General features: G+C 46.4%; 1 protein-coding gene across 4 annotated transcripts in view; it reads right to left on the bottom strand.

Moving 5' to 3' along the window:
- MLXIP (MLX interacting protein) overlaps positions 1–23,675 on the bottom strand; it is a 59,762-nt gene extending 36,087 nt beyond the window's left edge. For 2 of the 4 annotated variants that reach the window (XR_009346155.1, XM_059140873.1), the window contains exon 1: positions 23,106–23,673. Coding sequence is in view for 2 of the 4 variants with exons in the window: in XM_059140873.1 (XP_058996856.1) it covers positions 23,106–23,518 (413 nt within the window). In the remaining 2 variants the exon portion in view is untranslated. Of the gene's footprint in view, positions 1–23,105 lie in introns of all 4 variants that reach the window. The other 2 variants (XM_059140874.1, XM_059140875.1) reach the window with 2 other exon arrangements.
- Positions 23,676–24,582: the final 907 nt, after the last annotated feature.

Raw genomic sequence — 24,582 nt, 5'->3', positions numbered from 1 at the left:
ATTCGGCTCCCTGCTTGGCAGGGAGCCTGCTTCTCTCTCCGCCTCTGCCTGCCACTCTGCCTGCTTGTGCTCGCTCGCTCTCTCTCTCTCTCTCTGACAAATAAATAAATAAATAAAATCTTAAAGGGTTGGGGGGAAGCCTGCGATTCCCTCTTGTTTCCATGCCCAGGAAGCAGACGCATCCAGCCCGTGCAGCAGAGGTCATCTGCAGGCCAGGAAAGGAAACATCCCAGCAACATGTACCAAGAACCTGATGTGACAGGCTCTGCACTGAGAACTGGGTGACAGTAACATCAGGACGTCACAAGCTAATGGGAAAGACAGCTTTGAGGGAACTAGGGCACATGTGCAATGTATGGAAACACACACACAAGAGCATTCAACGTCGTCGGTGGGTCCAGAACGCCTTTCTCAGGTAGGATGCCTGAGCTGAGGCCCCCAAGGAAGGGCAGGAATGAACCAGGGAAAGAGGATGTAGAGAAAAGGGTTGCAAGCAGAAGGAATAAAGAGCTCTTTCTCAAAATATTAGCAGTCTGGCTTCTGGTCCCCTCTCCCATGCTTCACTTTGATGAGCAAAGAAGTGAAGGTAAGAACATATTATCTGGAGCCCTCAGGATCCAAGTCTCCCCCTTGCCAGTGAGATGGGGTTGGGCACAGCAGTGACATCCTGGGATAAAGGAGAAAGAGGTAGAGAGGAAGTTAGTCTGTATCTACGTTGAGGACCAGTGCAATTTTCTGAATCTGTCATTCAAAAAAGATAACAGAATGGGAGGAAGGGCTAGCTTGTCACACGCATTTCTGAACTAAAGCAGAAGGAGAAAGAGGGGAGAAAAAGAGAGGAAGAGGAAGGGGAGAGCAGGGCCGAGAAAAGGAGAGTCCGGTAAAGACAGGTCTTCTACTATTGGCTGGCCTTTAGAAAAGGGGTAGGTCTCTCTTAAGTCAAAAAATCAATAAGCAAGTTAGAAGGTAAGTGCCAAATGGAGGGACAGATCATGGAAGAACATTACTAAGTAGTTCTACAAGATCGGTTAAGCTCCCCAACTACTTACTAACTGCAGAGAGGAAAACATATCTTTACAATGAAAAGACCTGGCTGTTATCCTAACCAAATGATCAAATCCAGCATCATTAATGTGGGACATCATTAATGTGTGACATTATGTTCCTTTGATGTGAGTGTCTGTGACGCACATCCACCAAAAATCCTGAACCGAAATGTAATCAAGTCTTAGGGGCTCAACATGGTTTACAGGAAGTCCAGGGGACGGAGGAACATGTTAATTAATCACAACAACAAGAAAACAAATACAGAACGTGGGATGTTCTTCCATACAACTGGACCCATTACTTAAAAAGTCAATGCCAAGGGGAAAAGGTGGAAGGATTATTCTCTTTGGCATGAAAATGACATAATGATCATGAAAGAGAATGTCTTCATTTGTAGGAATACAAGGGCACGATGTCTCCAACTTTTTCTCTGAATCGTATGAAAGTAAGAGAGACAGGTATGTAAAACAAATATGGCCAAAGTTAAACAAACACCTACTGCAGGTAGTGGCTATGGAGGGGACGGCTGCACCATTTTTCAAATTTTCTCTGTTAATGTTTTTTATAATAAAAATGTTGGGGGAAAAAAAAACCTGGAAAAAGAAAGACCTGGGGCACCTGGGTGCCTACTCAGTTAAGCATCTGCTTTTGACTCAGGTCATGATCCCAGACTCCCTGGATTGAGCCCCACATCGGGGTTCTCTGCTCAGTGGGAAGTCTGCTTCTTCCTCTGCCCACCTCCTCCCGCCCCGCTCCTGTTCTCTCTCTCTCTCTCAGATAAATAAAATCTTAAAAAAAAAAAAAGCAAAAGAGAAGATCTAAAAGGAAATTCACAAATATAAAATAAATGGTCAAATTCAGGGAACAATACATCCACTAGAGATCAAAGAAATGAAAATTAAAACACCGGAGATACTGTTTTTTGCCTATCGGATTAATGAAGATTTTTAAAAGCACGGTAATAATGGTACATGATTTTTTAAAGACATACAGCCATTATGGAAAACAATTTGGCAGTTTCTTATGACATAAAACATCTTCTTACCTATGACCCAGCATTTAACACAAGAAAAATGAAAACGTGTCCACATCAAGATTTGTATATGAACAGTCATAGCAGCTTCATTCATAATGGAGCTGAAAACAATAACGAAGACAAGCCAAATGTCCATCAACAGGGGAGTGGATAGAGCCAACTGTGCTTTATCCAAGCAGTCGCATATTAACTACTGAGATACGTAGCAACACAGGTAAATCTTAAAAACACACTGAGCAAAAAGCAAAAGAGTACGTACTATATGATTCCATTTATACACAACACAAGGAACAATCAGTCCAATCTACAGAGAGAGAGCAGATGGGGGACGGGAAGGATGCCTGGAAAGAGTACAAAGGAACCTTTTGAGATGCTGGAAATGTTCTATATCTTGGCTATGGTGGTTACACATGTGTATATATTTGTCAAAACTATTGAAATGTGGGGCGCCTGGGTGGCTCAGTGGGTTAAAGCCTCTGCTTTTGGCTCAGGTCATGATCTCAGGGTCATGGGATCGGAGCCCCACGTCAGGCTCTCTGCTCAGCAGGGAGCCTGCTTCCTCCTCTCTCTCTGCCTTCCTCTCTGCCTACTTGTGATCTCTGTCTGTCAAATAAATAAATAAAATCTTTAAAAAAAAAACAAAAAAAAACACTATTGAAATGTACATTTAAAAGGGTGAATTTTATTGTCTCCATATTAAACCCCAACGGAGCCGAATTAAAAACACCCAGAGTTGGGGAGAATGTGGGATAATGGAGTCTCTTATATACTGACTGGTGCAATTTTTTTTTTTTTAACTAAAAGCTTTATTGGAATGCAATTCACATATGACATAATTCATGGACTTAAAGTGTACAATTCAATAGTTTTTAGCCTAATAACAAAGTTGCACAGCTATCACAATTATTTTACAACATTCCCATTCCTATTCCCTCAAAAAGACATGCCATACCCTTCAGTCATCACCTCCCAACTCTAAGTAACTACTAATCTACTTTCTATCTCTACATGTGTGTCCACTCTAGACATTTCATATAAGTGGAATCATGTAGTATGCAGTTTTATGACTGGTTTCAACTTAGCATAATGTTCTCCAGGTTCATCCATGTGACACCAAATATTTAGTTCCTTTTCATGGCTGAACAATATCCTATTATATGGATGCAACACATTTTGTCTATTTGTTTATTCGTTGATGACCATTTGGGTTGTTTCTACCTTTGGGCTATTCTAAATAATGCTGCTATGAACATTTGTGAACAAGTTTTGTCCACACGTATGCTTTCATTTCTCTTGTGTAGATACCTAGGAATGCTAACTTCTGAGGCAAGTGGTACATCTATGTTTAACTTTTTAAGGCACTACTAGATCAGTTTCCACAGTGGCGGCACCATTTTCCATTCCCACCAGCAGTGCAGAGGCTTCTAGTCCCCTCCACGTCCTTGCCAGCACTTGTCACATCCTAGTGGGTGTAAAGCAGCATCTCTGTGGTTTCGATTTTCATTTCCCTCATGATTAATGGTGTTGAATATTTTTTCATGTGTTTATTGGTCATCCACATATCTTTGAAGAAATATCTATACAAGTCCTTTGCCCACCATTTAATTAGGTTGTCTTTTTCTTTCTGAGTTGTAGTTTTTATATATTCTATATAACACATCCATTATTAAATACATGATTTGCAGGGTGCCTGGGTGGCTCTGTGGGTTAAGCCTCGGCCTTCGGCTCAGGTCGTGATCCCAGGGGACCAGGATGGAGCCCTGCATCGGGCTCTCTGCTCAGCAGGAAGCCTGCTTCCTCCTCTCTCTGCCTGGCTCTCTGCCTACTTGTGATCTCTCTCTCTCTGTCAAATAAATAAATAAAATCTTTAATAAATAAATAAATAAATAAATTCGTGATTTGCAAATATTTTCTCCCATTGTAGGAGCTGTCTTTTCTAAGTGGTACAACTTTTAAAATGAAGTCTGACAACATATATCAAAGATTTCAGTGTGAATACCCTTTTATCTTTTAGTTTTACTTCTAATAATTTATCCTGAAAAATAATTAAAGAAGTGGAAATGAGTAGAGCTAATAATAAGAACATTCATTACAATACTATTTAAACTGGATCTCAATCCTTTCCTCATACATAGATAAAAATTAACTCCAAATGGATCACTGCCCTACATTTAAGAACCAAAACTATAAAACTTCATGAAGAAATATAGGAAAACTTTAGAGACCTTGGGTCTGGGATTTCTTTCTTACTTTTTCTTTTCTTTTCTTTTTCTTTTTTTTTTTTGGTAGATAATTTCTATCATACACACAAGTTAATGTAATTTTTTTTGTAGATAATTTCTATCATACACACAAGTTAATATATTAACAAATTTCAGTAATGTAAATGGATAATAATGGCTTAAGATTATTCTGTAAAAGAAGTTTGTATGTACAGCATTATCTCACAACTCTGCAGCTTAGTTATACAGAAGTAAAAATAATTCAAGATAGATAATGTCTGTGCACTTGACTCAGAGGAGACACTCTAAGCCCTCACTAAGTGAATTGCTCTAATTTTACACTCAATTTAACAAGCTATGCAAACCAAGAGAAAACGGGAGGCACTAGACCAACAGGAACGGTAAGTGGCAAACTCACACACAACAAGTGGCAGCCAAGAGCCTGGAGGAGACAATCACTAGAGATAGGAAAGCCCACACGCAGGAGAGCCTGTGAGGGCTGAGCAGAGAAGCAGATACACACACACCTTGATGGTGCAAGAACATCAAGAAGGGGCTATCAGGATATAATAAATAATAATCAGAAATCGGTGGCTAGACAATCAAGTTATACTCAGTACATTCTTTCTTGAAGTGAAGACCACTATGTATTTGAGAGACATTTCCACTTTTCATTAAAAATGGCTAATTTGGGGGCGCCTGAGTGGCTGAGTGGCTCAGTGGATCCCTGCCTTCAGCTCGGGTCATGATCCCAGGGTCCCGGAATCGAGCCCCGCATCGGGCTCTCTGCTCAACAGGGAGCCTGCTTCCCCCTCTCTCTCTGCCTGCCTCTCTGCCTACTTGTAATCTCTCTCTCTCTCTCTCTGTCAAATAAATAAATAAATAAATAATTTTTTAAAAATGGCTAATTTTATTAAAGAGATGATTAACAAAATAAGCCATGGAGATCTGGAAGACCAGCTTATTCCAAAGGAAGCTCTCTATTCATTGAGAGACAAATAATGAAGGTATTTTGGTCAGCATATTTCAATAGCTACCCAACATTAACACCACTCAAAGGACTGAAGTAAAGAAATAATTAAGATCCACTGACAGATTCTTCTATGCTCCTCAGATCTCACCATGTAGGTAGGCGGTTCCCAAGACCAGTACTGAGTAAGAACTAACCCTGTGGACAAGATCACTTTATTTTTTTGTGGGGAGCAAAGCAAGGCTTATCGTATGAGAGTAAAGTGATAGTACAAAGCTCCAGAGGAGCAGGGACCCAAGAGTGTTGCTGCACGATCACTTTTGAGTGCTACTCCATCTGGCTCTGTCCACCACATCTAATCCCCTGCCTTTGCACCTCTGCAAAAAAGCACTTCAACTTGGTTGTCTGGGGCCCCAGGTCTGCATTTTTCCCAAGCTCTTCCAATGCCACTCTGCAACCACACCGATTTGGATAGCTAGCAGTTCATATGAAGAGAAACTAAGCTCCTGACTCGGTAAGGAAATGGAGTCCGATCTTCTCACTGCTTACGTGAGCTGCCTCCACCCCGACATGAGTTCCTGCTGTCCGCACCCATGAGGCTGGCATTTCCACAAAGACAGCTGGATGTGACTATCTGACCACACAGATATGAAACTAAACGGGGGGTGGAAGCCAGTGCCACTTAAGTAAGCAGCAGAAAGAACCCAAACACCGAGTTCCTGCTCCCAGGCTGGAGGGATTGTGTTTGGGACGCCAGCCAGAGGAATCATTCACTCTTCAAATTAACTCTGTAGCTTGAAGCATCATATGCGTGATAGGGGCAGATGCCAGGCCAAAAGGTCAGCATGAAGGTCAGCTGGGCTGCAGCGACAGCAGGTGGGGAACCTGGCCAGAGAAGGTGGTCTCCTGTATGAGGCAGGGGAGTGCCAAGTGAGGCAGAGGCCACGGGCAAGCAGCGTGATTCCTGGAGGCTCCACGCCAGGAGGCCATGATGTCTGTGACCCAGCTGAGGTCCAGGAGTGGCCTGGGATGGCCACTGACCAGGTGGCAGCTGTCTATTCTGGAATGGTTAACTAATCGCCTAAGATGCTACTGAGCCAAGAGGGCAAAGGAAAGCAGGTTCTTTCCTCTGGACTGGCCAGTTCTCCTCCCCCTCCCCCCGGGGAGCGTGGCTGAGGTGGAAGAAAAGCAGCCAGTTTCAGAGCACTGAACTGATTCAAACTGAACCAACTGGTGCTTTATTCAAAACAATGACAGCTTTGTCAGGCGACTGCAGCAGGCCAACAAGGGCCAGTTGAAAAACCTGCCCTCCCCTCCTAATTTCTGCCCCCTAGTCCCCATGACTTTAAGACATCACACAAAAAAGAAGGGGGAAAAAGTACACATTTAAACCAACATCAGCCAACCCATGTGACGCGAGAGAGGCAGGCCAGCTGCTGTGCAGCGATGACACATCACTGGAGCTGGCTGTTTCGCGGCCATGGGATCTCCTACCCTGGAGCTGGAACTCCCGGGACATATTTGAGTCTCACTTACTGATATATTTCCAGTGATCCCAGCCAACAGAGAACAAAGGGCTGAAACGTCAGGTTTTTCGGCAGTGCTGCTGGGTCAATGTTCCAATCCGTTTGGGAGGGCAGCACACCCAAGACCTCAATTAGAGCTACCAAGCTGGGTGGCTGCCCCTAGCTTTACAAGAGCCTGAAAGCGGCTACCCAGGACCCTCTAGTTGGGAAACAGAAAGAAATTCTCTCTGCAGGAAAGAACGTGGAGGGAGCTAGGGTGCGGGAACGAGCAGATTACAGTATTTCTCATACCACACCCACGCTTGCTCCCTTCATCCTTGCTTACCAATCAGCAGCAATCACCTCAAGCACTGTCCAAACACACCCATAACTCTGAGGAGCCAGCAACAAGCACAAAACCAGAGATAAGCAAACAAAGTCATGGGGCAAAAAGCAGCTGGCTACCTACTGGCCAGTCCAGCTCAACTATAATCAAGAGGTCTTTGGTAGGCTGTTTGGAAAAGCAAAGAAGGGAGATCATGTTGTGCCTCGTGCCACAGGTGAGTTTCCCCGCACCTGCCTGCTGGTTCTCAGCAACAGCACAGGGACAATGCCAAGGACAAGAAAGAAGCTGATAACTGGGTTCTTTGCTTTCATCAGAAGGCTTTTATTCCATGGGGAAAAGCCTTCTGACAAGGTCTCTCATGTTGGGGCGGGGATGGGGAAGCATCATGAGTTCCAAAACTAAAGAGAAATAGAAATAAGGACTTGTCTAATGAATAGAAGACCAGCCTGAGAAAGAGCTAGGAGGCTGGGGGGCCTGTCTGGACCCCTGAGCCGGAGTGTGGTGTGGTGGGTGGCTGTAGATGCCTTAAGGGGCAGCCCAGCGTCTCCACTGAGCCAAGGAGTCCTACGACCAATGCCGTTCTTCAAACATAACCAAGGTCCTCATGTCTCCAACCAGCCCCTCCACTACACACCACACATTCTGCCAGCAGTGCAGGGGGGTGCTAGATGGAACCACAGAAACCCCACAACTGATGAGAGTGACAAGCAAGGCTGCCAAAGCCAGAGGTCAGCATCTCCGGACTTGATGTGACAGATTAATTAAATTGTTTTCCAGCAAACTGAGTTAGTTCTTCCTTCCACAAACCAAGTCATACCAGCATTTTGTTTTACAATTCAAAGGAAATGCACCCACACAGCTCGCCGTAACATGTGGTGTGGATTTACACAACTGGAATTACCACCTTTCATGACACTCAAGGCTCTCCCTGCCTCTGGAACCGCAAGAAGCCAAGGGACCGCATTCACTCGTTCACATCATTACAAAACCCTTGGCCTGAGGAGTCTGTCCACCAGCAGGACACAGCAGAGACATCCAAGCTCAGGCCTCAGTTCAGGCGTGCAAGCTGCTGACCCGCGCGTCAACCACCACCCATCGTGTTCCCTGCCCTTCTGCAGCCTGTAGGGACGCACGTAAAAATGCCAGAACGTTCCTATCAGCAGCAGAGGGCAGAGAACAAAGGGTGATTTTCTGCTGTGTACCTGCTCACCTCCTCCCTCCACACACACCTTATCGATGAGGGTTGGGAGGGTGTGACAAGGCAGGTGGCAATCCTGATTGCTGCCCGTTTCCAAGAGTCTGCAGAAAGATTCTCAGGGTCGAGGGTTATTTCTGTTATGGAGAAGGAGGCAGCAGAGGGACATTTCCAGAGTAAGTAGCCACCTTACAGTACGGTAAGAGAGATGAACAGAACAAGGGCCCAGAAACACCTTAAAGTTACACAAGAATAACATATAATATTCTCAATAACCAAGAGATTAAATAAATAGTACATCCACCCAGTGAAATACCATGCAGTCAATAAAAAACATTGCAGATGCGTATTTTAGGGCTTAGAAAGGCATCCCTAATCTATTCAATGGAAAAAAAAATACACCCATCATGACCAAAACAAAAAAAAAAAAAAAAAAGAAGAAGAAGAAGAAGAAGAAGAAGAAAGAAAAACAAACAAAATCCCCACAAGGTCTGGAAGGATAAACACTAGGGAACTGACAGTAGTTATCTCTGGGTGTGGATTTTTTTTCCTGGAAGGAGGCCTGGAAATACAGTCAAATTTCAAAAACTACGGTCTTAAGCCTAAAAGAATAACTCCCCAACTTTTCAGAGACCAGATGTCAGCAGAGGCACTGCACCTCTAAGAAATACAAATTCTATTTCACTCTGGCTTAGAAGCAGAAGTTACTGGCCTTTAAGAACCATAAAGCTAATTTGCCCACACCCTTACAGATCAGATCAAATACAGATAGAAATCGGAGAGCAGGAACATGCCCAGGGCGGCTGCACAGGCTGTACTTTTATGTGAGAATATGTGTGTTAGGTGAAGGCTTCTAAAGTGGCACATCTATTTACTTAACTGCCTCAAACACACACACACCACATACACTAAAACTGAGGCGGAAAACACAGAGGCATGTAATATGTTAAATGTGTAGGTTAGAAACCTTAAAACAAGAGCCCAGAGACAGGCCTCCTCAGTCTAACTTAGAGTTATAATTTTGTTTCAACTGTAATCAAATCAACTGTTTGTGGAGTTCAATCAAATTATTATCCCTTTCCTCAGAATCCCCCTATGAAAACAGCCCCACCCCAGTCAAGTATGGTGAAGTTAAGGGGTATAGTCTGAGACAGACTATATAGCTAAGAGTAACTTCTAGTTCAAGAAATTCACAAAATGGAAAATCGACCCTCCATCTCCCAAGATAAGATCATTTAAAATAATTGCCTAAGCCCCTCCTAACTCAGAGTAACTGTCTACTAGGTGCATATATATCTCTGGGATTTACCAGGCAATCTTAGATTTTATATTCAGAAGATTATGGTCCTGTGGCTTTAAACACAGCACAAGGCAGAAAGTACACATTAAGAGTTAGTACACCCGGGGCGCCTGGGTGGCTCAGTGGGTTAAAGCCTCTGCCTTCAGCTCGGGCCATGATTCCAGGGTCCTGGGAACGAGCCCAGCATTGGGCTCTCTGCTCAGCAGGGAGCCTGCTTCCCTTCCTCTCTCTCTCTCTCTCTCTGCCTGCCTCTCTGCCTACTTGTGATCTCTGTCAAATAAGTAAAAAAAAAAAAAAAAAAAAAAGTTAGTACACCTAAAAATACTTCCCTTGTGCCAGAAGCTGACCTGTGGCAAGCAGCACAACACATTCCTTAATCTCTTTGGCCAAGACTCATTTCTAATTTCTAAACTACACTTAACCTAGCCCAAACTCATTTCCCCAGGATAACTAATACTTGGACTCAGACATTAAAATGTAAATTGAAGCAAAATATAAAAGTACAGTTCACATATTAATTCAGATTTCTCCCAACTTTTCAAATATGCCAAATCTTCTAATAGTGGGATCACATTCCCAAATAGCAAAAATCACCTGAGGCTGAGTGATGGCTGCCCCCTTTAGACCAGACAAACATCCTTTAATTCGCCACACACCCCACCACTCCCTATTGCCTTTCCATCTATCACTGAGGCCAAGTTCAACTACAGTTTATGCTTACAAGGGTTTTCACAATAAAAAATTTCTCTGTAACCATGACTGTATCATAAGAAGGTAAATACACAGTAGAAAAGGTCCTCTTTTCCTCACAGATGGCTCATGTCACTTTCTGGCCCTTGTGGGCATTTATATTTGTAACCCCTGACTCATACATTAAGAGGAAAAAGAGCTTAATAGGATAACCTCAGAGAGGGTGATCTGGCAAGCTATCAGGAAAGTTGGAGAGACAGGTCATTTTCCCAACCATTCTCTCAATTATGATACACAGAAGAGACGGGGAGATACCAAATTATGAAATTTCTAGACACTGACATATTTAAGATCTTCAAGATCACGTAGTCCAGAGTTTCCCAAGTCAGACTTCCTAAAGATATTGAAAACCTGAAGTGTTTTAAGTATTTTTTAAGTAACAGTTCTATTGGGACATAATTTCCATGCCACAAAATTTTCCCTTTAAAAAAGTGTTCATTGGTGGGGCGCCTGGGTGGCTCAACTGGTTAAGGGACTGCCTTTGGCCCAGGTCATGATCCCAGAGTCCCGGGATCCAGTCCTGCGTCAGGCTCCCAGCTCCGTGGGGAGTCTGCTTCTCCCTCTGACCTTCTCCCCTCTCATGCTCTCTCACTCTCTCTCTCTCCCAAATAAAGAAAACCTTTTTTTTTTTTTTTAAGATTTTATTTATTTACTTGACACAGAAAGAGAGATCACAAGTAGGCAGAGAGGCAGGCAGAGAGAGAGAGGGGGAAACAAGCTCCCCACCAAGCAGAGAGCCCAATGTGGGGCTCGATCCCAGGACCCTGAGATCATGACCTGAGCCATAGGCAGAGGCTTTAACCTACTGAGCCACCCAGGCGCCCCTCAAATAAAGAAAATCTTTAAAAAAAAAAAAAAAAGTGTTCGTTGGTATTTAGTACATTCACAGGGTTGCATAATCTTTACCATTCTCTGATTTTAGAACATGTTCATCACTCCTTTAGAAACCCCACACCCATTAGCTGGGCCCATCCATTCTTCTATCCCCATGGCAACTGCTACTCCACTTTCTGTTTTATGAGTTGCCTAATCTGGACATTTCATATAAATGAGATCACGACAGGTGGGCTTTTGTGTCTGGCTTCTTAGCATAATGTTTCAAGGCTCCTTCTGGTTGTAGCATAGATCAGTACTTCATTCCAAAGGTTGTCTTCAATATTGTTCAAAATATCTATTTTTCCGTGATAAAGCCTGGGGGGGGTCATTCTTTAAATAAATGCATTTTTCTCATTTTGCTAACAATGTGAAGATTTTCAAATATACAGAAAAACTGAAGAAAAAAAATATGCTGCACACCTGTGTACCTACAACTTGGATGCTACAATTAACACTTGGATATATTTACTTTATCACGAGTTGATCTATCCAACTATCCATCTTATTTATTTTTAAGCAGTGGTTCTCAAAGTGATCTGGAGACCCCTGGGACTCTGTGAGGCCCTTGGGGGTCCAGGATATCCAAACTATTTTCAAAATAATACTGAGAGGCTCTTGCCTTTTTCCCTCTCATTCTCGCAAGAGGATACAGTGAAGTTTTCCAGGCATGTGATACTGCAACAGATAAATGTAGATACAAGCATCCAGCTGTCTTCCAACTAAACATTAGCTAAACATTAAAGAGAAGGGCTCGTTTTCTTCAGAGAACAGTTCTTTTCTTTTCTTTTTTTTTTTTAAAGACCTTATTTATTTATTTGACAGACAGAGATCACAAGTAGGCAGAAAGGCAAAGGGGTGGGGGGAGAAGCAGGCTCCCTGCTGAGCAGAAAGCCCAATGCGGGGCTTGATCCCAGGACCCTGGGGCCATGACCTGAGCCGAAAGCAGAGGCTTTAACCCACTGAGCCACCCAGGTGCCCCTTGAGAACTGTTATTTTCTACAAAACTGTTAACCGTTAGGTTGACCCAAATGAGTTTATTATTTTTTTTAATGCTTACCAAATATTTTTACATTTTCTCAGTTTTCATTTCTAATATGGAAAACATTAACAGATATAATCCACACAAACAAAAGCTCTTTGGGGTTTTCAATATTTAAGAGCATGAAGGGGACCTGAGGCCAGAAGGCTCAAGCACCACTATCTTAAAGCACTTCGGAGTAAGACACAGACATCTGTACACTTTGTCCTTAGCATACCAGCATGCACAACATCAACCAGGGTTCCATATTTGTCAATGATTCCTGTTTGTTGCTTTTGGTTAGATTTACATGAAAAAAAAAAAAAGTCCAAATTTTAAGCTTACTGTTTTTATTCAAAGAGTTCTGACAAATATATACATGATCCCCTACCAAGATTACCACCATCCTAGGAAGTTCTCTTGCGCCTCTTTCCAGTCAGCCCCTCTCCAACCTCCCTCAGAGGCAGGTACTGGTGTGATTTTTCTTCACCTTAGTTTCACCTATTCTAGAACCTCATATAAATGAAATCATATATACTCTTCAGAGTAAGGCTTATTTCACTCAGCACAGTGTTTCTGAGGTTCATCATGTTGCACATACCGGCTCTTCCCCAACCCTTGCCTTTCCCCCCCCCCAGTTAGAGACACAGTGACTTAGAGGGGCTGTGGTATGTTACCAACCTACCAACCAGGGACACCACTGTCCAGTAGCATCCAAACCAAATATCTTCCCACCACATGCACTGCCAGTTCCTATTCTCACCTTAGAAGAAAGTTCCCATCTCGATCTGCATGAGAATTTTATTACAGGGAATGGAAAATCAAGACTCAAATGATGGAGGTACTGGGCTTCCTTCAAAAACATGTCTGTCATGAATGGATAAATAAATGTGGTATGTTAAAACCGAGAATACTATTCAGCAATCACAAAGAATAAAATATATTGTTAAGTAAAATATCCACCATGGATGAACCTTGAAAACAGGACGCTAAGTGACAAAAGCCAGATGTAAATGGTTCCATTTATATGAAACTGTCCAGAAAACGCAAATCTAGACACACAAAGAAAATCAGATCTAGACACACAGAAAGCAAATCAGAGTGCATCTGGGGCTAACGTGGGAGCTGGTATTAAATATTAAGGGGCAGGATTTCAGTGGGGTGATGGAATCCAGTTCTAGAACTGGACTGGGATAACAACAGCACAACAAATCAATGAATGGTACACTTAAGATGAGTGTGCTTTGGGGCACCTGGGTGGCTCAGTCAGCTAGGCGTCCGACTTTTGATATTGTCTCATGCCAAGATCCAACGTTATGGGACTGAGCCCATCTCAGATTCCGGCCTAGCAGGGAGCCTGCCTGTCCCTCTCCCTTTGTTCCTCCCCCCACCTCGAACTCTCTCTCTCCTCTTTTTCTAATAAATAAACAAAAATAAAAATCTTTTTTAAAAAATGAGTGAGTTTTATTGTATATAAATTATACTTCAGTAACGTTGCTAAAAAACAACAAAAACTTGTCTGGGCAAGTGGCTAAAAGAGACCTGCTTCAAGGCAGAGAAAGACCTGTTTGATAATTTAAAGAGCAAAGAGGGCATTTTAAAAGACCCTGCTTGCTACTCAACTAGAAAAGAGTTGTTCACAATAGCAAATCAATACAATCATATGTTGTTTGAAGAATTCAAAGTGTTTCATTTTTTTTCAAAATGTTTCATTTTAATAAATAAAAGGGATTTATAAATTAACTTCCTCTAAAAAGCTCAGTATCAAGCTATCAGGGCAGGTCCCCGCTGCCCATCAGGAGACGAGGTAGCCACTGGCACACGGGCCGAAGACCATATGTCAGCAGAGGCACTTGTATTTCTTAGAGGTGAGCACAGGATAAAGTTCCTCAGGGTGTTCTTTCAGAAACCCGGTTATTGGGTAAATATCTAGAAACTAAGTTAATCCCCCTACTTTTTACATAAGAAGCTTTTTTTGTTTTGATGCCCGAGTTTATCTCCTGGTGACAAACCAAAAGAGGCCACGTTCCTTCCTAGGCCCACAAGCCATGGGGGGAAGGAGCTGTAACTAGCGTTCAGAACAGACCCTCCTACTCCCAGACTATTCCTCAACAGCAAAGCTACGCTACCTAAATCCTCACGGTTTCTCGCTCACTGCACCGGAAACCCAAACCTGTTTCCAGCAGGCACCGGCTCTCGTTGCTGTCTCCTTATGAGCTCTTACTGCTTAGCTTTATTCCTCGCTGTTAGATTCTTTTTCTTCACTCTTGAGACTCAAAAGCGAAGGGCAAGAAATCCTGTTTCTGGAATTGTTTTTCCAGATCTTGGACGCCTTCCTAGAACTCCCCTTTTAAACTGCCTCCTTCCAGACGATTTTTCTGGAATGCTAGATTTAGAGAAGTTTCGTTAGAGCATTTAAGATCGGGCAGTGTTCCTCTACCACAACCAGACTCAGCTGAGCAAAAATATCTTGGGATATACGATAACATATATTTCGCAGGAAAAAAACACTACCATCCGAATGCCAGCTCGAACATCCAAAACCTCCCATCCGCAGCTGCCCCCTCAAGAGGCAGCGGAGGTCTGGGAGGCAGGATGGAACAGCACGGACTGGAGACTGGCCAAGGCTCTGCGAGGACTGCTTCAGCAGTAGTAAGCCAAGGGCCAGAACAAGGGCCCCCCACATTGACAGCCCCCTCACAGCCTCCTCTTGGGGAGCTGCCCCTCCCACAGCTCCGGCCACAGGGCACCCACGGCAGACAAGTCCAGTGCACAGCACACCAGTGTCCTGCCACTGCAGGCGACTGGGCCTTCCTCAGCCAAAACCTCCCAGTCATGGCGATGCTGGCCTTTCTTTAATCCTCCATGTCCAATCCCTTGGCAAGTTCCAAACCCGCCTTGAATCCATCCAGTTCTCCTCACCTCCAAGGCTGCCATGCTAGTCTGAGAGAGGCTCCACAGCCTCCCTAGTGGTACTCTTGCCTCCTATCAACCCTTCTCCACAGAGCAGCCTCAACAAGCCGTATCCCCCAGGACAGCGAGCACAAGACCCTAATGTCCCCCCATGGCCAACAAGGCCCCTTGCCTCTTGAGTCGTATCTCCTACCACTCTTCCTGCCCTCAACATTCTAGCCACGCTGGCCTCCCTTCTAGCCCCGCAGTGTGCCAAGCTCATTCCACCTTGGGCCTTCGCCTCGGGCTCTTCTACTGCGTGGGAGGCTTATCCATGGCTGGCACCTACTCACAACTCAGGTTTCAGCTCAACCTAAAATGTCACCTCCTCAGAAGACTCCTCTGACCAGGGAGGCAGAGGGTCTGCCCACCCTCCCCAGCCCCGTAGCACTCTCCTTCCTTCATCTTGTTTTACGTTCTCCACTGCACTGACAACATACATCACTCTGCTTACCGATCTGCCTTACTAGAATACAAACTCATGAGGGAGGATGACTGATTTTCCTCAGCTACTACTGGATCACCAAGGCTAGAGCTGTGCCTAGCACCCAACAGAGGCATGACTAATAATTTCTGGAAGGAAGGAGGAGCCAGCCCAAAGACCAGACTCATGCTCTGGGGCCTGTGAGGTTCTGCTCAGAGAGGGAGGGGATAATCTCCCCCTCAAACAGATTAATTAGAGGCCATGGGGCTTAGTTAGGCGACTGGCAAGGGGCAGTGGTAACAGGAAGCTCTAAGCAAGGGCTCTATCCGAAACACAGGCCACGGGCAAGCGCCAGTCAGGCAGATGCCAAAGCTCCGCTAAGCAGAAGCTTAGACGCAGAGAAGAAACAGGCTGCAGGTGAGCGAGCCAGCTGGTAGGGGGCTATGCAAGACTGCAAAGGAAAGCAGAGCCTGAGAAGAGCCGACTCACCTCACGGGGTGAAACAGGAAAGGAGGACAAGCTCCCTGTGCTGAGGACCCAGAGCCGCCTGGAACTTGGCTCCAGCCTGCACTGAAGTCAGGCGGTCCTAAGAATCCCGGAATCATCGCAAGATTCCCAGCACCTTTCCTGATCCTTGTAATCAGCCCCCATTACCCAGGTGAGCACAAGAAGGTCCCTGATCCATGATCCTGATCCCAAGAGATCTGTCTAAATAAAATACAAGTCCTGGGGCCTGGATTTCTAACTATAAACAGAATTTCAACAAAAGATGGAAAACATCACCTAAGATATTTGCTGTCCGAACTGCACATACTGTATCCAAGAGAATGGGAGCTCACGCTGGATTTTTCATCATCGTATGAATCCTTAAAAATAAGTAAAGTTAACTCTCTATAATACCCTGTTCTCGGATTGTACTGGGGACTAAGGGTAAGACCCATTTTACAGGCTTTTCCTGATATAACTGGGCCCTCCTATCACTGGATCCCCTGCACTGGTGCCTACTCTAGCCTGTATAACTCGATAGAATTCCAGGGTGGGCTGCTATGCTCTTCTGCAGTTGAAGAGCTGAAAATGCCTTTATAGAAGCTGGGTTACTTAAAAACATGACCTCAAGGAACATTTCAAAACCAGGCTGTATTAGTTTCCTAAGGCTGCTATAATAAATGACCCCAAAATGAGCGCTAGAACACTACCTATTTCTTATCTTATAGTTCCAGGGATCAGAAGTCTGACATGGGTCTCACTGGGCTAAAAATAAAGCTGTTGGCAGGGCTGGGTTCCCTCTAAAGTACTAGGGGAGAATATGTTTTCCTGCCTTTTACAGCATTTGGAGGCACCAACTTTCCTTAGCACACAGCCCCGCTTCTGTCTTCAGGGCCAGCAACTAATCAGGCCAGGGCTTCTGCTGCTCTCTCTGCTTCTCTCTGATTTCCTCTCCTATTTCTTTTTTTAAAGATTATTTACTTATTTATTTGACAGACAGAGATCACAAGTAGGCAGAGAGGCAGGCAGAGAGAGAGAGGGAGAAGCAAGCTCTCCACTGAGCAGAGAGCCCAATGTGAGGCTTGATCCCAGGACTCCAAGATCACAACCTGAGCTGAACGCAGAGGCTTAACCCACTGAGCCACCCAGGCGCCCCTCCTCTCCTATTTTTAAGGACCTTTGTGATTACAGTGGGTCCACCCAGTTAATCCAAAATAATCTCTTCATTTTGTTTTTTTAAAGACATTATTTATTTATTTGTCAGAGAGAGAGAGAACATAAGCAGAGAGGGAAAAGCAGGCAGAGGGAGAAGCAGACTCCCCACTGAGCAAGAAGCCTCATGCAGAACTTGATCCCAGGACCCTGAGATCATGACCTGAGTCGAAGGCAGACATTTAACGTACAGAGACCCCCAGGCAACCCTAATGTCTCCATTTTAAAGGTACCTGATTAGCAACCTTGATTCACAGTCACAGGTTCTGGGGATTACCACATGAATATTGCGGGAGAAGGGGTGTCATTAATCTGCTCCACAGTCCATGTGGGCCACGATACAAATACCAGTCAACAGAAGCACTCAGCCTGTTGTCCCACTGCACACCAATGTTGTCTGAAGCACCACCCCAGAGTTTGTGTTTATCTTTGCACAGGTGAAGATAAACAAGACTGCCAAGAGCAAGTTTATGATGTTGGCTTCCAGGTCCCTGAGCTTCCCTTTTCAATGCCACAAGTATTTCTTAATCACCTAGTATGTGCCAGACACTGTCAGGCCCTGTGGGAAAGTCAATGGTGAAGACAGCATGAATGGTGCCAAGTCAGGTCTACATAACAAGAGCGGGCAGAATCCACGGTGTCACGGATTTACCGAGCAATGTGGCACACGCGCCCTTTGCAAAGTCCTAGTAGGACAAGAGTGCTTGAGCTGAGTCTGGAAGGATGGGTGGGAGTCCATCAGTGGGGAAGGGCAGCACCTGGAAGGGCTCCGAGCAGCCTAAAACCACCTCGGCTTTAGACGGACTGGCACTCTCGCCTCCTAACAGGGCCGGAGGCTTTTGTGGAACAGATGAGAGAGGCAACTTTCAGCCCCACAGACATTGCCTTGGACAATTTGCTTCACCTGAGCAAAAGGGCAAAATACCTTCTAAATTTGGGAAGGGAGATATTTGTTTAATAAGAAAAATGAGGACTCAACCACCACCCACCTGAGAAGGCTACTGTGAGAGTTGCTTAGGATCACATAAAGAGAGGGGCGCCCGGGGGGCTTAGTTCAGTGTCTGCTTCGGCTCAGGTCATGATCCCAGGACCCTGGGCTGGAGCCTCATGCCGTTGCCCTCAGGCTCACTGCTCAGAGGGGAATGGGCATCTCCCTCTGCCCCTCCCCACCACTTGTGCATGTTCTCTCTCTCTCAAAAAAAAAAATAAATAAAATCTTAAAAAAAAAAAAAACAAAGACCACGTAAAGAAAATCCAGGACACAGGAGAGCTCAGTTAGCGCAAGTCCCTTCTTCCACCCTTGCAAATAAACTCCCTCCACTTTTTCCTCTAACCTCTTTTCCCAGGCTATTCCTAATATTATCAACTTTTTCTGCCCTTCCATCAGGATGGCAATTAGCAAATCAGCCTCTCTGTGAAAAGGAAATCTGTTTCCAATCTACTCAAGGGAAGAAGACAGAGAAAAGGAACACTGGGGCTTCCTGCTGGGGAATATGGTCCTTAATTGTGGACAGTTAACATGGGGAAGGGGAGGTAAGTATTAAACCCTGATGTCAGGGCAAACTGTCCACATTGATAGCAATTATGTAAACACACACACATACACATTCACACACACACTCAATCTCAGTATGGCCCTAAGAGTTGGCTCACATTTCACATTTGTTATCACAGCCCTTGCTAATTATTCTACCACCATCTGTTTATCTGTCCCCTACTCCCTAGTTTGTGAGCTCCTCAAGGACAGAGACGGTCTTTCTCATCTCTGCAGCCCTCGTTCCCACCTCAGTGCACGCCCCTCGGTGCACACTATATAATGATCAAATACTGAAAAGAGTGAAAGAAAACCTGCTTATCCTTGGCATGCTGCAGAAGAGTAAATTTAGTCATTTGTGTGCACAGTTCCCATTTACAAGTAGTTACCATGCCTGACATTAGAAAGTACCTCTACTGGTAACCTAAAATTTGGAGGATACCATGTTCCAAACCTTTAATCCTGGCAATTCCTTGAGTCTGGCAAGAGACTCCCACCATGGGACAGGAGCACAGGTTACTATACAGAATATACGTGTATAGGAGTAGATTTTGGAAATCTGTATCCCAACGCTATCTTACAGGTACGAATTAAAAGGTCTCCTCAGATATCCACTTCAGCAGAAACCCACTGTCCAGAAAGAACTGCTTATCCCTAAATACATAGAAAGACCATCTCTTGCCCGCCAGAGACATTTATACCTAGGATTCTTATTAGGTTCTTATTAGGAACTACATAAAAAGATGGAGAAATGAAACCAAAACCAACCACAAAAAAACTATCTACTAGATGTGATCAGAATCTGTGTGGGTGAGTTACATGTGTGACATTCCTTAAAATGCTAAGAGGGCAAGACCCATGAGCTATGTTCTAGAGTACATAGCTCCATTGTGGAGCTTGGGAAGCATGGACAAAGCAAGAATGCATCTATATTTAGTATTTGTCAAGCAGGCATTTGAAAACCACACTGAAAGACCCCAGTCAGACCCGTTACTTCCTTCAGCTTATACATGAGGAATCTTGGTCCTCCTAAACATCAGCAGGGTCAGGACAGAGAACTGGACTCTGCCTGTGAGTTCCTCTGCCAGGAGGTATTAGGCACATTCAGGACATTCTATCAGTTAATCCTCACATCCACCCTGCCGGGCAGTTTTATTCTCCCCGTTTTACAGGGGGCAGACAGGAAGGCTGTGTCCTAGAAGAGCCAGACACCCTGGGCTCTTCCCCCATCCTCTATCCCTAACTCCGCCTTGGAGAAAGGCAACTTCTTCCCCTCCAGAACGTCCCAGTAACTGAGCACACACTGTAGGACCAAATCAAGAAGTTCTGTTGTGGGGCTACTTAGCGTCACAGAGCAGGAAGGACGTGGATGCTAAGGCCAGATATGGAGCTGGAATCCCCCTGGCACTGTCACCCAGGCGGGCCACTGGATGCACTCACACATAGTCCCCATTTCTCAAACACCCTATTCCCTCATCCAGAGTCTGTCTTGCCAAAGACCCTTTAGGAGTTCAAGACTTTGCATGTTCAGGAACAGATCATACTCAGAATCCCTGGACCACTTCACAGGACTAGGGAAAAAATAGCCACAACTTCCCTTGCACTTAGTTCCTCCCCCAAAGAGCTGTTGAACCTCATCTGGAAACAGCTGGGAGACAGCAGTTCAACAGGAAACCAAACCAAAAAAAAGGCACAGAGTGTACCAGGGAGAGTTAGGCAGCTAGAACCAAGAGACAGGAAGCTGAGGTTAGAAAGAGCCTAGGCCAGAAACAGTCACGCAGAAGAGAAGGCCCTGCTGGCCTTCCTCTAGGCTCAAGGAGAAAGAGAAAACCTGGAAAACAGCGGTGAAGGCTCGAATCCCAGGAAAAGTCAGACCACCAAGATCAAATCTGCTTCCCTCCCTGCCCCCATCTCAAGCCTCCTTCTCAGTGAAAGCCAGCTAGTGGTCATGATAGGACAGCTGAGGTCAGAAACTCACTTCTGTTCTCCTGCTGCTTTCCGTGCCAGAGGCGACAGCCCAGACAACTGGTTTTGAGTCATTCCTCTGTCAATCTGTCCCACAGCTCCACACTGCCAACTAAATTCAGGGACATTCAAATCGGCCTCACACAGAGAGACAAAGAGCGTCTTCATGAGAAATTACTAGGCAGATACCCAATGGAGACTTGCAGAGTGGCAGGACTCGTGCACAAGGAACTACAGCAAAGCCAAAGAACCAGTGGGGCTGGAGGTCTTGAAGAGCAAGGTAAGGCTCCGTTTTGCAACCAAGAAACTTAATTGAGCAATGGCCAGTTGCCAAGATATTTTTGAAAGAAGTTGGGGGGGGGGGGAATGCCATTACTAAAATTCTTTGGTGTTATTTAATAATAAGCCTTTAGGTTATCCAAACCTAAAAGGGCAAAGGGAAGACTGGTTTATTTTTCCTTTAGCAGAGTTTAGGTAAGAGTTTTCTACTCATGCCTCCTGCGACTTAATCATCTTTGTCTCCCAGTACACGAAGAAGTTTATATTAAAAGAAAGGAAAGGATTCAGCCCTCTTAATAAAACACATTCCTGTCTTTCACCTATAGTTTTGTTGGAAAAGACTCTTGTGGCATATGCTACAGTCTAGGTGGGTTTGATTCCAATGAAGTGCTTAAAATTCAAGACTGAGTAAGCAGAGCTAAAAGAGGGCAAAAGGCTGCAATCTCAATACCATTAAGAGAGAGAGAGAGAGAACATCTTCACAGGCCCAGTGCCAGCTCAAACTGGCAAGACCAGAGAAACAGAGCAGAGCCTAACCAATGTGCCACGCGAGGGGGATGGGAAGAGAGCTCTAGGTAATCCACTGCAGCCATGTGGCAAACAAACCACCAGGGAAACCTTCAAGAGAGGAAATGGGGTGGGAGTGGGAGGGTTGTTTCAGGAACATAACAAAGGAACAAGTTGACTAATCATTTATTCCAGAGAGGGAGCATGCTACCCTGAGCCATGTTTTAACTTCAGGTAAATGTGTAATGTTTTTAACTTGGGACGTATCAGGGTTTAAAGGCTCTTTAAAAAAAAAAAAAAAAAAAAAGAGGGCGGGGAATGGGGGGAACATACCTACTTTTTTTTATGCTGTTTCTGGAGTCTCCTAGGAAACGTTCCCTGTGCCACCTGCAGACCTGAGACAGCCAGAGCCAGTCCAGTTACCAATGCAATAACCCCCACTCAGCAGAGATCCTATCGTGAGTTTTGTGCAGGACTGGACTGCTCTGCACTGCAGCTAGCCCAGAGAAGTTCTGCTGCTGAGGCAGAAGTCACCTGGCACAAATACCTAACATGCACACGGAAGGAGGAGAGGGCGGAAAGGCACTTAACTCATGAGGGCCAGGCATATCTGTGACTTAGGGGGAAAAAAAAAAATAGGATTTCTGCCCAGAGCTGGATCCACGTGTCAGAGTCGTGTCTGGGGAGCCTGCCCTCAACAATGCCATCTCCATATAGTGTTTCACGGCTCACTAGAGAATCTTCCAACTTGTCAGCGGGGGCAGACTGCACCTCCAACCGCTGTGGCTCTGAAAGTCTACCTAGGAGGCACCCAGGGTGGCCACCAAGGTGGGAGAGGGTCTCCCAATAAGGTAGATGTGAGGAGAGCCAGCCTCCCTCTGCTGGGACAATCAGAAAAGTAGCCAACATTTAAGGAGCATCTAACCATGTGTCAGGCACTGGAAGAAGCACTACCTCTCTCGTTCCATTCCCCAAAATAGCCAATGGAGGCTGATATTACTGTCATCCCCCCCTTCATAAAGGAGGAAACAGGCTCTGAGATTGGACACAAGCCATTAACTACTGGAACCAGCACTGAAGCCAGTCCTGGGCAGGTGCTCTTACCTACCACCCGATATTGCTGGAAACACACAAAGCGTTTGGGGGAAGGGGTGGAGAGTCGAGTTAACACAAGGGGCAGCCTGTATTTTCACCTCTTCCGTGCCCCAAATCGGCGGCCTCGGGACCTTGAAGGGAGGGCCTGGATGGAGAAGGCGAACCGGAAGAACCCAAGCACTGCTAGCACGGGACGAGGCCAGGACAAGGACCCCTTTGGCTTCCACCGAGGATCCCAGACCCATAAACCCTTCCAAAAGGGCAAGAACCAATGGGAACGCGTGCAGCCCCGGGGTCCTCAGGCGGTCGAGCCCTCCGCGCCGGTTTTGTCAAAGTAGAAAGCTCCTCTCGAGAGGTGGGGCCGGCCCGGGTCGCCAGGTCCCTACCTGTAGGCCAGGGTCATGCACTCGAAGAGTTTGGTGAGCGAAGCGTCGATGGACAGGTGGCAGGAGCTGGTCTTGCCGAAGCTGTAGGTCTGGCACGTCTGCTTGTTGACCGTGTCGAAATCGTAGCCCTTCTTGGGCGGGTGCTCGCGGTGTGGCGACGACACCATGAAGTGGCCGCTGTGGATGATCTGCTGGCGGCGCGGAGGCTCCTCGCGGCCCGGCCCGGCCCTCGGCGGCGGCGGCGCGGCGCTCGCGTGGGCCCGGGCCGGGGCGGCCGAAGCGCAGGCGGGCGGCGGGGACGGTTCATCGGTGTCCGAGTCGTCGTCGTCCTCGGGCACCTGAGGCTTGAGCAGCACCGGGCGGCCCCGACTGCGGGGCCGCCGCGGGGAGCACATGAAGACGTCGGCGGCCATAGGAGGTGCCGTCTGGGGGCATCCCCCGGGGCTCCGGACGACGCGGGCGAACTAGGCTGACTGGGCGCGGGCCCCACACGGCCCGCGCGCGGACTGTCCGCGAGCGCGCCGCGGGGCGGGAGGGGAGGGCGCGGGCCGACTGGGCCGCCTCGGCGCCGGCCCCGGTGTGACGTCACCGGCGCGTTTCGGCCAATCGGCTGCCCGCGTCGGCCTCTTAAAGGTGCAGGGGAGCCTTTCCGTATCTAGGCGGACAAAAAAAAGCGGGGGGGTGGGGCGGGGAGGAAGGTCGCCGGAGGCCACGCCTGGAGGCCCCGCCCCTCGCCGCCCCCTGCGCTCACCGTGCGGGGGATGCTACGGGCCGCGGTGGCCAGGTGGTGCGGCTCGCAAGTGTCGCGGCCTTGGAGAGGCGTTGGCCAAACGGGGCCGGGCCCACCCCGCCCAGCTCTCCCCGGAATCGCGCTGCGGGCGGGGCGGGCGCTCCACGTGGTGGGTGGAGGTGGGGCTCCTTCCCCCTCTCAGACTCCGCTTTCTCTGGCTGGGCCTGGAGCTGTGTCCTCGCAGCTGGTCCCCGGTGTTTCTGAGCACAGTGGTTATGATCTCCATCTTACTGATGAGAAGACTGAGTCTCTGAATATCAAAGGGATTTTTCTAACGCGGAAACACGATCGAGAACGCTTCTCACTGAGATGTCATATCCACAGGGGTGGAAACTGGCTCGGCCGAGTTAAGGCACTCTGCGCGGGGCATCGCAGTTAGTACACGGCAGAGCCACCAGCTCCTTTAACCCCCCAACTACTGTCTTTTCAGACTGTTTAGATCTTAAATTTGGTGGGTGAACCAGCCCTCAGGCAATTCTGAAAGGGGAAATTCTGAGCCATAGTTTACTTCCCTTCCTAACGGAGCAATTCTATGTCTCAGAAAGTTGTGACAGTTAAAAATGATGATAAAGTGCTGAATGAGTGCTAAAGAATTGTTCCAGGGGCGCCTGCGTGGCTCAGCGGGTTAAGCCTCTGCCTTCGGCTCAGGTCATGATCTCAGGGTCCTGGGATGGAAACCCCGCGTGG

This window comes from Mustela lutreola, chromosome 11 (genome assembly GCF_030435805.1).
Source record: "Mustela lutreola isolate mMusLut2 chromosome 11, mMusLut2.pri, whole genome shotgun sequence".
Classification (NCBI taxonomy): Eukaryota; Metazoa; Chordata; class Mammalia; order Carnivora; family Mustelidae; genus Mustela; species Mustela lutreola.
The sequence above is the reverse complement of the archived record's forward strand: the minus strand, read 5'-3'. Positions and strand labels throughout refer to the sequence as shown.